A 17,958-nucleotide genomic window follows, 5' to 3' on the forward strand; every position below is an offset into this window, starting at 1 on the left:
TTTCCAAATTTTGCTTTGTCAAACTATAAGTCTGAACCCATTTCCAAATTTGTGTTCTTCAACAATTCTGGGCTGAATTGGAGCTTTGGATTCAAAAGGGGCCTTAGGGAGTTTACATGTGAGTCTCTAATGCGTCTTTTTTCTATATCCTAATTCAGCCTACCACCTTGGGTTTAAACCTTCCAGTCAAAGAAATTTGGAAGAAGCTGATTCCACTAAAATTTCAGGCCCTCTGTTGGGAGGTCTTTCTTTGGAAGATAAATAGCTGCGACTTGCTGCAGAAAAGAAGGCCAAACAAATGTCTTTCGCCTCACATTTGTTGCCTTTGAAAGCTAGTGGTGTAAGTATTTCTCATTTGTTTATCCACTGTGCTTTTGTGCTTTGTGTTTGGGAGCATTTTTGTTCTCTTTTTTGTTGCAGATGGACTCCTCTCTAGGATGTGGTGTGTCTCTTTGATCCAAATTTCCTAAGACAGTCAAAGAAGGGCTGGCTTAGGGAAGTGTGAAACTAAACTTTGATGGAAGCTTCTTGGGATGTGAAGGGCTGGTTGAGGAGGTATATTTTGAGATACAGAAGGTTGGATACTAGCACTTTATTTAGGTCCTGTAGAGCAAGGAGATCCATTGCTGGACAAAATTTCAAAGCCCGGTGATTTCCTTCTAAAATTTGCCAAACAGTTTGGTTTTCAGATGCTAGGAAGTGGAAGGGGACACCCTCCTGGACAAAATTTCAAAGCCAAACTCCTTGGGTTTACAAGCACAGGATCAGGGAAATTGAAAGTTTAACAAGAGAATTAACTGTTACTTCTAAATGGGTGAGAAGAAATGCAAATGGCATGGCCTATGTTTTAGGTAAACAGTGGTAATTAGGCAGCAATTTTTTTGGGCTAAATTGTAAGGCTAGGTTCAGGGACTGTAGGTTTAGTTATATTTGTTTGTTACCGAGGAAGTGGGTGTCTTACCCACAGAATTGTAACCTTAAGTTTTATAAAATGCTTAATAGAATTTACCTTTGCTGATAAAAAAAAAAAGAAAAATACATGAATTATAACAAAATACAAACAGTCCTTCCTTCAAAATTTTCCAACTCTGACAAAGCCCAAACACCTGCTCCAAATGATTCTTATTTAAATTCTGGTAGAATTAAGACCCAGTCCAGCAGCTTAGAACTTATTCTCGAGCACAGCTTCTTTTTGTTTCTTACTTTTCCTTCAAAGATCCTTCTATTCCTTTCTTTTTAGATCTCCCAAACAACCATGAGAGGGATTCAGGTCCAAAGTATTTTAGCCTTCTCACTTCCATGAAGAAGAGGCAACTTTGGGAAGATCTCATAAGGAATCTTTGATTCCTAAACATTCTTATAGACAAGCTGGTAGAACTAGAAGAAACCCCAAATGAATCTATTGAATCTACACTCAAGGAATAAGTGAAGCACATCTTTGTCCTTTGATTCACACATCACGCATCCATTAGCCATTTTAAAACCCTTGAGTTTTAGTTGATTTTGAGTAAGGATATTATCCAAAGCCATCAACCCATTAAATACTTGCACCCTTGGTGGAATAAAGTTACCCCGAATAGCTTTCATCTTATGTCTTTCTATCTGATTCCTTGCATAAACATTATAAAATGACTTCACTGAAAATCTGCCGCTTTTGCATCCCTTCCACCACCATGCATCATGCCTTTCTTGATTGATCTCCACCTCTTGTGACTTGGGTAACAGCAATACACACTTCCCAATCTCCCAATCCAGCAATGGTCTTCGAAATTTAGGACACCACACCACCGCACCCTGTGGGACCTCAAAACATCAAGAAACTAATTTTATTTTTCTCACTCAAATTATATAATTTTTGACAAAGTTCACAACTTCTCAGCACCCATCCAATCTTCTTCCCAGAATATTATATTATTTCCTTCTCCCACTCTCCAACATGTGCATCCTATCATTTAGGAGTGAAACTTCATGATCTCTTTCAACACACCCTCCCCACACGATGATGAATCCTCCCAGGGATCCCACCCAAAGTTAACCATCCCATACATGCCACCACCCTCCTTCATGGATCCTGTCTCTCTGCCCCAAACCTCTAACCCTACTTCTTTAACAATGCTTTATTAAATAACCTTACCCCTTCAATGCCCTAGTCTCCATCCTTCTTTGTGTAAATCTACTTCCAAGAGATAAATACCTCCCTTTCCAACCACTCAGTTTTTGTTCAATTCTATCCAACACCGGTTGCCTTGTGGAAACAGCAGGTTGTCATGCCCCAATTAGAATGCCCAAGTAAAAGGAAATTTAACCACAAGAGAACCCAAACTTTGGGTTATTCCAATCCTCAAGTAAGGATTGGGATATAACAAGTATTGACTAGAAGCCTGAGGTTATTTTCAAAATTTGTCACGTAGTTTCTCTTCAGTTAACCACCACCCAACTTTTATTCTTGAAAAGTTTCCAAATTTTTTTATGTGACTGTTGATGTAAATGCTTTGATTGGTTTCATCATATATTCCTGTTGGTTTGTTTTTATATATTTCTTGGCTCTGGAAAAATAATGGAAAACTAATTACTAGCTTTATGCAGGTCTCCCATTTCCTATATGGGCAACTGGGGCTTGAATTTGGTGCTACTGCAGTCATTACTAATGGAAGGGTAGGTATACATAATTAACTTTTTTATTTCGTGGAAGTAATATTAAACTTTTTAGGAAATCCATAATTCTTTTAAGATTTTATCTTAATGCAGAATATTTTCTTGATTGTTTTAACTTTTCTAGTCTATGAAGAGATTACATGGTGGTTGTTATCTTTAACAAATGGCTAAGAAAAGCAGGAACAGTCTTCACATTACCTTTTTGTGCCTTTTTTTTTAATTTCCCTTTTAATTTTTATCACAAATGGCAGGTAACTCTTCTTGGTAGGAGCACTTTTCTGTGCCATGATCTAGGTCTTCTAGAATCCATGGAATTTGAGCAAAGGATAAAGCACATAATGGGTATTATTGAAGAAATGGAATGGCATGATATAGACTCTGATCTTGTAACAAGGTTTGTTGAATTTGTTTCCCTTCCAACACATTATTAATTGCTTCATAGTTCTTGTGCCTAGGATACTAGAATGACCTGCAAATTATGGTAGTCTTGGAATTGAATAGATGAGACTAATGAAGGATTAAATGCAAAATTAAGTTTATTGATGAATACCTTAGAAACGAAGTTTTATAGTAAGTAGGACTAAAACAGGACATGCATGCAATTTAATAATAATAGGAGTGCTAATCAGGGTCACTTGGGATTGTAGACCAACAAATGACTCAATGTGACCTTTTACTCGATAAATGGGTTCGATAATGCATAATGAGGGAGACATTGAGTAGATGCCGCCCATATACTTAGAGAAAGATGGTCAAATGAGGGTTGCATCCAGAGTTTTATATGATAGGTGGATACCACTTATATTAAAAGGAAAATTCTTTAAAACAGTTATGAGGCCAGCTATTCTATATGCAGCAGAGTGTTTTTTTTTTTTATCAGTGAATTGTATGATTTATTAATTCATAGCCAAAAATAGTGCATTCTAGGGAGAGGCACGAGATGCTACCTCCCCTTTAAGGAGGGGAGGTGGAGGATACTATCAACCCTTTAGTTAATAAACATAACAAAAGACAAAGAAAATTACAGAGAAGCCCAATACAAGAAGACCCGAGTAGCCCCTTGTTTAGCAAGATATTCAGCCAAGGCATTAGCCGATCTACCCATCCACTGAAATCTAACTGTCATGTCCCTCAATAGCCATTTAACCTTTTTTAAAATATCCTTAAAGTCCCAATTTACAGTACCTCGGTCAGCCAACCATCCTACTACCACCTTGGAATCTCCTTCAATTATTAAGTTCTGCATTCCAAGTTGATAAGCAATCTGTATCCCGTGCCACAGCTAGGAGTTCAGCCCTCATAGAGTCTCCTATTCCCACCGGTCCCGAGAAAAGGGCAATGATGTTGCTGTTCTCAACATGGTTTAAAATGTCCCTAATTTCCCTAATATTTCCATGACATATTTCCATTTCCATGGGTAGCAACACGAAATTTTGCCAGAATCGACATTTCCCCAATGAACACTACCAGACCTACGTGGAGTACAAGAGATAGTATCCCTGACATATTTCCATTTCCATTTCCATGGGCAACAACATGAAAATTTACTAGAACCGATATTTTCCTTTGTGAACACTACCAGTACTTTCTGGAGTACACGAGATAGTATTATAACATAAGTTGGTGACAATATTGTAGATATGTGATGTAACAAGTTATTGTCCACTTAACTTACATGGTTACAACTTTGGGCTAGCTCAATATCCATTTCAAACATGAAGTTAAATAATAGTTTTTGTTTCTGTAGTAGATTATTGGTTGATCTATTACAACCATTTATATTTTCTATGAGTTTAAATTTTGCTTTAACTAATTTTATCATGAAGCTCTGAATCTAAGGTTTACAGTGCAACTTCAGAACGTATTCTTTTGTCTATAACCTTAATTTCTTAGATTTTCTTAATAATTTGAAACAAGATGATAATTTAAAAAGGTTGCCTATGTTTCTTTTATCATTTCATAAAATATCATTCTATATTTTGCATATTTACAATGTTTCTACCATGCCTATAATTTTTACATTACTTCCATATGATATTTCCGACATTTCAACATGTTTCTTATGTTTTGATGGCCGACATTTCCACTGACATTGACATTTTAAACCTTGGTTCTCATTTCTCAGTACACCACCAATCCCAGACGGTCCTGGGTTACCTTGACTACTCCTGTCAAAGTTCAGCTTAACAAAACCCTCCATCAGCAGAGTCCAAGTTACTTGAACTCTAGGCTTCCTAGAGGAAGTGAGGGCAACTGTAGACCAATTCCTCATTAAATCATCAAAGGAGTATTTTTCAAAGAGCTTTAAGGATTTCAGCCACAAAATAGTCTTTGTAAGAATACACTCTTTGACCTCAAGAATGGTTCTTTCCTTCTCCTGAAAAATTCTTGAATTTCTCTCTTCCCAAATAGTCCAAAGGAGAGCTGCTCTTATACACTTTTCCAAAAGATGAGTGTGGCATAAATGTATATGCTAAGATGGATATGTGGAAACACTTTTTCTTTAAGAAGGAAAAGAAATACAACAGAGAGGTAATAAGATATCACCCGAAAGAGAAACATGAAAGAACAGGGAAACAAAGTAGAAGTTTTCTTACCAGTTGTGCTAGTTCCACCACATTCTCCTTGTAAGCTCTGCAACACTAGTGGTTTAAATTTGGGTACTAATTTCTCTTCTTTTGCCTCTGCAGACTTACCAGCTCCCATCCTTGTTTTCTTTGAAGGGGGAGAGGAGGGAAAAACTTGCAGAGGGTGAGAACCTTGAATCAGAGATGTTAAAGTCACAAGATGATCTTGAGAGGCATACAAGTGGTTTAGATAAAGGAAAAGGAAAGTTCATTGTTTTGAAATTTTAACCTAATTGGATGAGTAGGGGCATGTAGCTGGGGAAGACTCTGTGGTTGACTTGGCCGTTATAAAGGGGCTTAAGATGGATAATGAGGAGGATAATGCTAAGGAGATGGCACCGTCACCTAAGATAGGTAATAAGAAGGGGGTAAGAGAAGGAGAAAGCTGAATGAAGTTGAGAAACTCATTAATGCTGTTGAAGGGGATGAGGAATTCAGTGCTAGGGAGGAAGTAGGAAGGGAGGACTGTAGGTAGTCAAGGGTTGGGGAACATTGTCAGTTGTGACCATGAAAATTATTAGCTGGAATGTGAGGGGTCTAGGGAGTGCCACAAAGAGAAGAGCAATTAAGGAAGTGTTGAGGAAAGAAAAGCCTGATATAGTGCTGGTCTAGGAGTCTAAAATTCAGGAGGTTGAAAGCAAGTGGATTAAAGGTTTTTGGGGAGAAAGGAATATAAGGTGAACTTTGCCCTGTCTTGGGGAGCCTCGTGGGGCATAATTACAGTCTGGAGGGAGGAAAGAATGCAGTGTATTAAGGAAGTGGTGGGCAAATTCTCAGTTTTTGTAAAATTGAGGAATGTACATGATGGGTTTGAATGGGTTCTGACAAATGTGGATGGGCCAAACTCAGATATTAGAGGACTGTGGGAGTTGGCATATATTAGAGGACTGTGGGAGGGACCTTGGTGTCTAGGGGGAGATTTTGTCATAATCAAATATTTGGAAGAAACAAATGGAGGTAGGGGAAGGGTCACTAGAAGTATGAGAAAATTCAATGAGTTCATAGGTCCTGCCCCTGACATTACCAAGCTTCAACCTAGAAAAGATTTTTGTCACATGCACAACATTAGGCTGTCTTGAGCTACATGTTTTCTTATTAATCACCCCAATAATGACTCCTCTTTAGTCTTGCTCCTTTGGTCAAAGTTAACAGCCAACGCTACTGCCATCAAACATAGCCCCCTTTCATTTGGTCTTCGCTCTGTCCTCGTTTTCAGTATCCACATTGGCACATCCTTCCCCAACTTCCTCCTCCCCCTCTTCTGACCTCTCTACCACAGTAGTGAAAACCTCCTCAGAGATCAATAAAGCTGGTTTTCTGGAATCGTACCTCATTTCTTGAGATGCTGTAGCAACAACCTCAAGCTCAGAGGAGACGCAAATCACCCAGAGATTTAATAGGCACACCTAAGCGCACAGGCGAGGCGCATTTTGGGGTATGCACCTCGCCCAGGTCCTAGGTGCACCCCTTTCAAAAGGCGTGCACCTGGTGCGCCTAGGCGTGCGTCTGATGCGCCTTGCGCCTCAGCCCAAGCGTGCACCTTTTTAAAATTTTGCGCTTTTTGCTTTTTTTTTTGAGTCTAATGGCTGGGCCGGGGGCTCTTCCCCCAGACCTCCGACCACGCCCCTCGAGGCAAGCCCGAACAAGTCTATGTTCGAGTCTTAAATTCTTATTTCTCACATAAAAAATAATGATTTTACAACTTTCATTGCCTTATAAGAAGATATTTTATTGCAATGAATGAATGAACAACATCAGCAAATAGGGGGTACAAAAGGCCCTAACATAGACTTGTTCGAGCTTGCCTCAAGGGGCGTGATACAAAGGAGACTCATAGAATCAAGAATGCAATATGTTTTACATCACATTAGCTACTTGAAGCAATGCAATTAAGGAAAAAAAGAGATGGTGGGCTTTACATGCTTGAAAATGCTTTATATGTTTGCTTTTATTTTTAAAATTTCATTTGAATACAATTTACATGTTATGTTTATGTATTTTAATTTTAGATAATAGGTTTTCTAAATCATATATTTTAAAATTTAAGTTTATATTTTTTATTAACATTATGTTTAATATTCTTTGATTTTTTTAAAAACTTTTTGGCATTTATTTTGAATTTCCTGACTTTTTTTTATTTTTATTTTTTTTTTGTAATTTTGCACCTTTCTTAAAAAGGCGCGCGCCTTGCCTTGTGCCTCAGGCTCAAATTGGCCCTTGCGCTTTTAAAACACTGAAATCGCCGCAGAATCTCTTAACAATCTGAGAGCAGAATCCAATATTGCCATCCATAGTAGAAGACTGGTGTTCAACAAGATTCATCTCTAATGCTGTAACAATCCTCTGCTGACCACTTTTATCATGCTCAGCAATCACCCAACCCCACTTTTCTCCCATTTTCTTTCAAACCTTGGTCGAGACACCCCTTCCTAACATCCCACACCTGTTAAAGCCTAAAGGCTTTCTCTTGTCCACCCTTCCTAAACTGATTGACCTTACTGCTATCAAAATTCTCCATTTTGACGAGAGCAAGTCTTTGAGTGAACAAATTGGTCGGAATAAGATGATTATAGATGTGGTTTTCTGTCCTTAGTATGGCCCATGTGACCTTGTAACAAGTTACATGATCCCACTTTCAAGGGCCCACAAGAGTTCATGCTTGGGCCCACACCCTAGCTCAAAGCAATGCCCACAGGATCAGAATTGGTTGGGTCTAAAAGTCTCCCAACCTTCATATTTAAATGGGATGGCCTCCAATCGATAGGACTTGGTCAGCTATGCTCCACTTTTAGTAGCTTCAAAGCACGATTTACTTCTCGCCTTTTTATGATTAACTTCAGAAATATTTGAAATATTTTGATTTTCAAGGCTCACCTCGAGCTGGGCCCCTACCTTCAACTGTTCCGCTTCCACTTTTCTCCCATTCCTTTGTTGCTACATGTGGTCCTAGCTGCCAGGTCAGCGTCATCTTCAACCTCCAATTCTTCTCTCCAAAGTGACAGTAAGCCAATCAATTTTATCTCAATTGCTCCAACTTCTACGTTCATCTTGGTGCAAGAGAACAACCAATTTCTAAAGAAACCACCCCAAGTTCAGTTGCACTGTTCTAAAGTTTACCATCTTAGAAGGTAAAAGTCGAAGCCAGTTGGTTTTGAAGAGAAGATTGATTTTAAAGGCTGGGAAGAAGGCTTCCTCAAGCACACAGTTTTCAGATGCTCCTTCAAACTTAGGGCTCTCAGAAGAGGAGTTCTCGAAGGGTTCTCCTTGATTGACGATGGGGATTCTGCAATTAGCTAGTTCACCTTCTTTAAGTGATAGTAAGTCTTGCAAGTTGCAACTGCTGTGCCATCAAACTCCATCTCCATCCTTTATGTCCTAGATGACAGATAAGTTCTTTTTTGTTCCTTCCATAAAATCCTGAAGCCTCCAAGAACAACCCTTTCTGGTTGTATTTTAGAATCACTTGATACCTTCTTGGAACTTCCAGTGTGCTTTTCCACCAGTCTTTCTTAATGGTGAACAAAGCCCCATTGATGAATCCTTTCGGCCATTGTACTGCTTCTCCTATTTGGTAAATGGTGGTTCTTCCTTCTTCCCTGAACTTCAAAACCAACTGGCTTCGACTTTTACCTTCTAAGACAAATTTCTTCATCATGTGCATAGAAAAGCATATACAATACCTATTCAAAAACGTGATCAGTTACAAGCTTAGGGGGCTAGAGGAGCTATGCACTGACCGAAAAAGACCTCGGTAGAAGTAATAAGAAGTGACTGAAGTGCCCATGCTTTAATAATAGATACAACACTGAATGGAATAGAATGGTAAAACAGAATTCGTGTAGCTGACCCTTGATGATGATGATGGTTTTGTCCCTACAACTTCTACAAATTAATTGCACTTCCATATGGACCAAAGTTAGCAGTGAAACCAAGGTTTTTCTATGGACATTGTTCAGCTTCTGAACCCATTGTTATCAGTTGCTATTCTTTGAGTTCCCAATATGTTGGTATGGTTAGTCTAATTAACTTATTTAAAACATTCAAAGTTTGATTTTTTTTTTTCTGGAAATTGTTTGAAACCTTAGGGAAATGCATCTTTTTCTCTTTGGATTGGAGCAATTTAGAGTTCTTACCTGGATTTGCAGTTTTTTTTTTTGGTTATATTGTGTTGTATATAGAGTTGAAGATTAAGTTCAAAGTTGTAAGTAGTATTTGTCGTTGAAGTGGAAAAGTAATGTGTAATTATAGTCTTATAGATGCTAAAGCTTTATTATAACTATTTAATTTCAAATTTGAGCAATCCTCAGATTAAAATGCCTCTCTCTTACTCTTGTATTCTTTTTTGCTTCTCGTTTTTTATTTTCTCCATTAGAAATGTGGCAAGAATAATAAACTAGAAGTGTAAGATGAATACTCATTTGCAAACAGAAATCATGTAGTTCTTCGAAAAAAGTGTCATGTAGAATTTGTTACTTCATTATTGACACTGGTAGACAACTTGGGGAGCATATATTAATATTATTGCCTTAGAGAGTTCTTTCTGGTGACAATCTTCTGAATTTTACTGGCAGCAAGTACATCAGTGATATTATCATGCTTGTTTCTTCTTCATTGTCTCTCCGAGAGCGCAATTCTGATAGTGCTCGTTTTGAAATTTTAAATGCAAAATACAGGTAATTTTTATTCATCTATTGCTATTTTTTTCTTGTGTAAAGCTTTTATTTGTGCTATATTTCTGACCCTAGTTCTGTAGTCTAAATTTTATATTTGTTTCTTGTCTAGAGCTTTTTCAAGGTTACATTTTTGTTTGTTTTTGATTTTGTTATATATTCTGTTTTCTATGAGGTTTTCTCTCATTGTAATTGAACAAAATGTGTTAAAATGCGCATGTATGACACAAAGTATTCATCTATTGAGGCATGCAGCATGATGCGCTGCAAGATGCACAAGCCTTCCATGCATATTTTTTAATTTATAAATTATTGAAATAAAAAATAAATTGAAAATTGGGAAACCAAAAAAAATAAAGGAAAAGATAGAAAAATTAGAAAAGAAATTGTATGCTCTTTCTGATCACAGTCAAATATAAAAGTGATAATTGTGGCCTTGTAGATTTTGACTCAAAAGCTGAAGTGGAGAGACTAATCTCTGACATTAAGGGTGAGTTAGAGTTTAGTGGGAGGGAAGAGAGAAGGAACTATAAGTAAAAAAGTTGGGTTTAAGAAGGGTCCCTGATTGAAGAGTTTCAATGAAAATTATAAGTTGGAATGTGAGAGGGTTGAAGAGTGCAAGAAAGGGGAGAGCGGTTAAGGATTTTTTAAAGAGGGAAAAATCCTGATATTGTTATGTTGCAAGGGACAAAATTGCCTGAAGTGGATGGAAGATGGGTCAGAAGCTTTTATAGATCAAGGGGCTTGTCTCCATCATGGGGAGCGTTAGGGGGAATTGTCATAGTATGGAAGGATGAGGTAGTGGAATCAGTGGAGCAACTGATAGGTAGATTCTTTGTTTCTATCAAATTTAAGAATGTGAAGTATGTATTCATTTGGGTGTTAACTAATGTGTATGGCCCTAACAATTATAAAGAAACGAATGAATTTTTGGAAGAGTTGTTTGCGGTTCAAGGTTTATGGGATGGTCCTTGGCATTTGGGAAACTAGTAATCCTTTGCAATCAATTACAACATGCATGATGAAGTTCAATGGCTTTGTAGAAGATTGTAAACTAACGGAACCCACTCATGCAAGCTAGGTTCACATGGTCTAATTTCCAAGGAAACCCCTTGTGTTCAAAATTGGATAAATTCTCTTCAACCTAGCCTAGGAATGTCGTTAGGGAACCTTGATTTCTAGAGCTTTGCCTAGGGTCACTTTTGACCATTGCCTCATTAAGATAGGTGTGAAATCGTTTGTTAATGGGCCCAGGCTTTTTAGATTTAATAACATGTGGCTAATACACTAGATTTGGGGATAAAGTGAAGGAATGGTGGAATGAAGAATTAAGGGGGGTAAAGTGGAAGGGGATAAGGTTTCATAAGAAGTTGTAGAGGCTAAGATCGAAATTGAAGGAGTTAAATAGGGACCAATTTGGTAGAATTGTGGAAAAGAAATGAATTTAATCTCTTGGATTGAGGAAATGGATGAGAGCGAATCCCAAAGGGTCATAAATGCACATGATATGGAAATGAGAAGGCAATTGAAAAAGGATTTGGAGGTTGTTCCACTCAGAGAGGAGATTTGGTGGAGACAAAAGTCAAAGCACTAGTGGATTAAGGAAGTTGATGGGAATACCGGATTCTTCCATGATCTAGCAAATGGAAGACGACGATAAAACTTTGTGGCCAAGTTAGAGGCAAATGGGGAGATGATTACAAATCGTGATGAAATAGCCAAAACCTTTGTGAATGACTCCATCTATAGAAGGCCATTGAATGAAAGATTGCCTTTGGAAGTGATGGATTGGGAAAGTTTGGGAGATGAAAAAATTATGTAGTTGGAAAGAAGTTTTGAAGAAGATGAAATCAAAAAGGTAGTATTTCTGATGGATAGATCTAAGGCACCATGCCCAAATGGATTTACAATGGCTTTTTATCAAGATTGTTGGGAAGTTCTGAAATATGATTTGTATGATGCCTTTAAGGAATTTGTAGATAATCACATAGTGAGCTTGGGAGTCAATGCTACCTTTTTGGTCTTTGTCCCTAAGAATCCTGATGCTGTTCACCCTAAGGATTTTAGACCAATTAATTTGGTGATGAGTATCTATAAAATCTTAGTGATGGTTTTACCCTTGAGGCTTAAAGAATTTCTCCCTCCCTAATCAGCCAACTGCAAGGGGCTTTTGTACAAGGGAGACAAATAATCGACCAGATTTTGGTCCAATGAAAGTGTGGAAGATATGAGGAGATCTAGTAGAAAAGACTTTGTGTGCAAGCTGAATGTTGAAAATGCTTATGATATGGTAGACTAGTCGTTGCTTTTCCAAGTTTTAAGAAACTGTGACTTTGGATAAAGATTGTGTAATTGGATGTTAGGTTGTGTTAGCTCCTATCATTACTTATTTATGTTGAGCGGTGTGATGAAGGACTTCTTTCCAGCTAGTAGGGGTGTTAGGCAGGGGGACCCTCTCTCACCTTTCCTATTCACTTTAGTAGTTGATGTGCTTTGTAGATTAATGTCGAGGGTTGATAGGGAAAGTGTAGTTAGAGGGTGGAGAATTGGTAGAAGTGAAATTCCAGTTACCCATCTCCAATTTGCAGATGATATCTTAATTCTTTGTGCGGGGGATGATCTTGAGAGTGTGAGAAGTTTGAAGGCGTTGCTTAGAAGCTTTGAAAGTATTACTAATTTGAGATTCAACTTTGAAAAGAGTTGTATAGCAGGAGTCAATTTGGAATTAAGAGAAGTGAAGGCTATTGCAGAGTGCTTAGAGTGTTATATCTCTACTTGGCCTTTGACCTATTTGGGGCTTTCTTTAGGCCAATCCATGGGAGAGTAGGTTTTGGTGCCTAATTGTAGAAAAATTTGAGAAGAGATTGGCCTCGTGAAAAAAAAATACATTTCATTGGGGGTTAGAATCACCTTATAGGGGCTACAATTGTGAACCTTCCAACCTACTTCCTCTTTGTCTTTATGATTCCAGTTGGGGAAACTAATAAGTTGGAAAATTAATGGGATACTTTCTTTGGGAACTTAGGGAAAGTGGATAAACTCACTTAAGTGGGAGGTGGTGTGTAGGAGTAAAGAGGAAGGGGAGCCTAGGCTTGGAGAATATAATTCAGAAAAATACAGCTTTATTGGGGAAGCGGCTGTGGTGGTGCCCCCTAGAGAGAAAGATTGTGGCATGAGGTGATAGAAAGCATTCATGGCTACTAAAAGGATGGATAGGATGCTGGTGTATCACGACAGGCAAATCTGGCAACTCCTTGGAAGGTAGTGCATGGTATTCTTCTTCCTCAGTTCTTCACTTATACCGGGTATGGTATGTGTGGTGGCAACTCCATCCTTTTTTGGGAGGATACTTTGGTTGGAGATGTCCCCTTGAAGGTACTTCTTCCCTCTCTATTCTCTTTTCTTGGTACAAAAAAAGGTTGTTCCAAATTTCTCTCCTCATTGGAAACTCCTTGGGCACCAACTTAGGATTTTGGGTTCCATAGAAGTTCAAGGGATGAGGAAATTTGGTGTTTAGCCAACTTGTTGAGCCTTCTTGAGAAAGTTTGTTTAAGCCTCTTTGAACCAGGCGATAGAATTTGGAAGGGTTCTTCTCTTGTGCTTCTTTCTTCAAATCCCTTTGCCAGTCTCACTCTCAGCAGGTTTTCCCCTTTAAGGAAGTTTGGTGTAGGCCTATTCCCCCTAAGGTTATAGCTTTTTGTTGAGAAGTGTACTATGGGAAAGTAAATACCTTGGATAATCTACAAAAGAGAAGACCTTCCCTTTGTATTTCTTCTAATTGGTGCATCATTTGCAGATCCCAAGGTGAGGACTGTTACCATTTACTAATTTCCTGCTCTTTTATTGTAGAGTTTTGGGATTGGCTTCTCTCTTTGGTTGGGTGCAATTGGATGTTGTTTGCAGAAATAAGCATGCTTTTTGATCCTTCTACCATTGCTTGGCAACAGAAAAGAGGTAAAATTATGTGTTAGTGTGCAAGAGCTGCATTGATTTGGACAATTTGGGAAGAAAGGAATGCCAGAATTTTTGAAGAGAAGGAAAGAAACCATACGTTAAGGATTGTGTCTTGAATAGGGTTATTCGTTGTCTGAAATCTCTCTAGATTTGTTCCACTAATTATCCTTTAACGATATTTGGAGGAATTGGTCAGCAGTGGCAGGTTGTTCCTCTTCCAAGGTTAGTGTAAGAATGAGCTGGGCACCTCCTCCTGAAGGCTTCTTTGAAACTGAATTTTGATGGTAGTAGTCAGGGTAACCTAGGCTCTTTGGGGTTGGCAGGGGTCTTGTGGAATGAGGCTGGAAATGTGGTAATTTCTTCTATGGTCCTTTAGGAGTGGGAGACTCTACTAGTGCGGAATTGTTAGCTTGCCCTAGAAGGTGTAGAGTTTGCAACTCAACTAGGGGTGGAACAATTAATAGTGGAAGGGGACTCCAAGTTAATTATAAGCTGGCTGCAAAACCCAGAGTTAGTAGTTTGATGTTTCAGGAATGAAGTTGACAAGTTTAAGATGCTAACAGGGAATATGTGTGTAAGAATACAATGGGTGGGGAGATCAGCAAATGCCATGGCAGATTGTCTAGCCAAACAAGGGGCAGCTGGGGAACTTTTGTATTGGGCATGACTGTTTTTTTTCTTTTTTTGTATTCATCTTTAGTGGGAGAGGTCGCAGCTCGCATCTCTCCAAGGGTTGCTTGTATAAGCTAATCTTTTCGATCTAATAAAAGAACTTATTTATCAAAAGAAGGTTTAATATTTTAGAATATTATTAGAAACTTTCCAATATTTCATTAAAATCATCATAGTTTTTAAAAATATTTACTTAAAGACAAATAGGGATTCTTGGGTGAGTGGCTAACTATTTTACTTAAAGACAAAAGAGGATTATCAATCTAATCAGAACGTATAGTAACAAAAACCACAAAAGTAAAAAATGGCAAGTAAATGACATGCACAATGAAGATCTGGCCAAAAGACTAAGAGGTTTATTAACTACTCCATGCTTTATACTTATTCTATTGATTCCTTAAATGCAAGGTTCAAAAAATCGACACGTATCGGGAGCACCCCGATATGCCCCTATAGAGGGTGTATTGGAGTTCTGACCGATTCAGGGTGGTGGAGGAGCCTTAAACCGGCCCTTTGAACCGGTTTTGAAAAAAATAAAAAAAAGTAAAAAAAAAACACTATCGATACCGCCCAATACACCCATACCGACGACATATCGAGCGTATCGATATTTAGAACCTTGCTTAAACGTGTGATTATACTTATTCTAATGATTCCTTGTATGAGCTTGAGGGGGAGTGTAGAAAAGAGTGAGCTATTTTAAATTGGGCTGGATTGTGCTGTTGTTTATTACTTTTTCCTATTTTAGTTTTATAGTAATTGGGCTATTGGGCCTATTCTAATTTTAGTCTTTTATTTATTTTTATTTATCAGCCACCTATCTAGGGTCAGAGATGTAATTACCCTCATTGTTCAATTATTATAAGTAAACATGGGGTCTTACTCGTGAAACTATCAAATCATCATTCAGTTCTGGTTTTAAGAATGAGTACAGATCAGCAGGTTTTCTCCTTTTCATGTTTGAAAAGCATACATTTTAATGAGATTGTAACTTTATTATGAAGTTGGAACAAATTGCTTTTATGGGGTGACTGGGGTGTGTCATATCATAAGTCTTATATAGGTGAGGAAAGAGGGAGGGGGGATTTAGAATTAAAAGGTTGCATTTGATTCTCCACTCTATTGGACCTAAACACCTTTGTACATTAAAAGGCATAAATACCCTCTTCATTCATTCTATTGTCAAAATATGCAGTCTACTCTTTGCCAAACAGTATCCAAGACATGCTTGGAGCTACATTATCTTTTGTCAAATCTAATATTTAGTGTATTATTTTACAGTGCTATTGTGTTGAACAATGAGAATTCAAGTGTTCATATTGATGCTGTCGTTGATCCATTAAGTCCACTAGGCCAGAAACTTTCTCCTCTTCTCCACATACTTTGGAAGTGCATTAAGCCAAGCATGAGGATTGTTCTCAATCCCTTGGTGAGTTTCTTCTGATATAAATTTATTTTAATATTTTATTATGCACAATATCTTGTGAATTCTTCTTAACCTATTTTTGAGTTTTTTTTTTTTTTTGAGATGGATGAGTGTAAGAACTAGAAAGGATAGGGTCAGAATTGAGAAATGTAGTCATTGATAGGAACCTAGGAGTGGCTCCAATAGGTTAAAATGAGAGAAAGTAGTCACATGAATAGAAGACCAAAAAGGACATGGATCGAAGTAGTGGGGAATGACTTAAGCAGTAATAGTCTAACAATGGATATGGCATTAAACATAATGGAATGGTGAAATTGGATTCATGTAGCTGACCACATATAATTAGGATAGAGCTTGAAGGATGATGATGATTTTATTATGTATCATGTCCATAGGGACTAAAACAGGAGTATTGATTGTGTTTGGATTTTGTGGTTCTGTCTGAAAGGCTAGTTTGATCCCAAGTCTACAACATATGTGGATGTGGGTATGGGTAGCTGTCAACTAATGTTATGCATCTTTATTCTTCTTAATATAAAAGATTTTTATTAAAAATAAAGAAAAAATGAGATCCCCCCTTCCTCTTCATCCTCCTCCTAACCCTCCTCTTAAGGAGGCTTACGGCTCCTTGTGTTCAGGAGGCTTACGCCTCTTGCGTTCTGAACTACGCCTCACGCCTCTAGCTAGTGGAACACCTCGCGTCACGCCTCCGCATTTTAAAACACTGGTCATATCCTATTTCAATTCAAAGAAGACTCAATAACTCTAATCCTACTTATGCAATGACTGAAATTTTAAGTAAAACAAATTATAACTAGACAATCAAAACTATTATTGGACCCCACAGAAAATTCATATTGACAAAAATACCCCTACTGTCCAAAAATACAGAAATACATAAAGTATCATAAATCTCCAATTTTGACTCTTCAGCTCCTGCATCATTGTGCCTTAACTTTATAGATTGAAAATACTTGGAACAACCAACACTGTGAGAAGGGCAAGCTTGTGGTTGCAATTGAGAGAAATATTATTGCCAAGCTTTACTTCACCCGTACAAAATATTAGAGTATGCGATGAAATACTTGAGTTTCTGCCTCCCTTTAAGGTAGCTTCTGTGTAAAGTCAGACGAAATACTTGTCATATGGGACACACCCATGTCAAAATCCCTAGTAATATTGGAGCAGAGGCTTGACAAGCACTTGGGTTACTTGAGTTTGCAAAGGCTATTGAGGGCAACCATAGATCTGGTAATGAAGATGGTGGAATACTTGAAGACTCGTTGTAGGTTGTAAGATCCTCCACATTGAAAATAGGACCATTCTCAGGCAATCTCTCAGGTCGTATGCACCTCTAGGAAATCTCTCTGGTCGTATGCACACCATTACCTTTTCTCCTTGAAAGTCAACAAAACTATGTAAGAATCTTCTTTCTTCAAACATAATCATGAATCTCACAAATGTGGCAAGCAAACCCTTCTGCTTCAATACTACTACTAGCTTTTGGAGGCAAACACACAAGATCAATGGGTCCTCAAGGATGCATACCTGTTGCTACCTAAAAAGGACTATTTACCAGCAGACCTGTTGGCAGAACCATCATAAGCAAATTCAGCTATTGGTAAAATCAGATCCCATCTAGAAACATGATCTCTAACAAGGCATCGCAATAGGTCTCCCAAACTCTGATTAACCTCCTCTGTCTGTCCATCAGTTTGCATCTGGAAGGGAGCAGGATATTTCAGCTCTATATTCAGCATCATCCATAAAGTTTTCCTAAAATAGCTTATGAACATTATATCTTTATCAGAAACGATAGTTATTGGAAGTCCATGAAGACACACAGCCTCTTTCACAAATATAGTCACAACGTTTGCAGCATCTGATGTCTTGTTATGAGGAGTCAAATGTGCCATCTTGGAGAACTGGTACTGGTGCATGTGGAAGTGGAACT

At 38.0% G+C, this 17,958-nt stretch overlaps 1 protein-coding gene across 2 annotated transcripts in view; it reads left to right on the plus strand.

Annotated features, from left to right (window-relative positions):
* Window positions 1–17,958, plus strand: part of EBS1 (EMS-MUTAGENIZED BRI1 SUPPRESSOR 1) — a 102,471-nt gene that overhangs the window by 60,758 nt on the left and 23,755 nt on the right. For both annotated transcript variants that reach the window (XM_010274242.3, XM_010274243.2), the window contains exons 23-26: window positions 2,587–2,655; window positions 2,907–3,049; window positions 9,854–9,955; window positions 15,860–16,007. In XM_010274242.3, coding sequence (XP_010272544.2) covers window positions 2,587–2,655; window positions 2,907–3,049; window positions 9,854–9,955; window positions 15,860–16,007 — 462 coding nt within the window. The remainder of the gene's footprint in view (window positions 1–2,586; window positions 2,656–2,906; window positions 3,050–9,853; window positions 9,956–15,859; window positions 16,008–17,958) is intronic.

This window comes from Nelumbo nucifera, chromosome 1, assembly GCF_055504915.1.
Source record: "Nelumbo nucifera cultivar China Antique chromosome 1, China Antique-T2T, whole genome shotgun sequence".
Taxonomy (NCBI): Eukaryota; Viridiplantae; Streptophyta; class Magnoliopsida; order Proteales; family Nelumbonaceae; genus Nelumbo; species Nelumbo nucifera.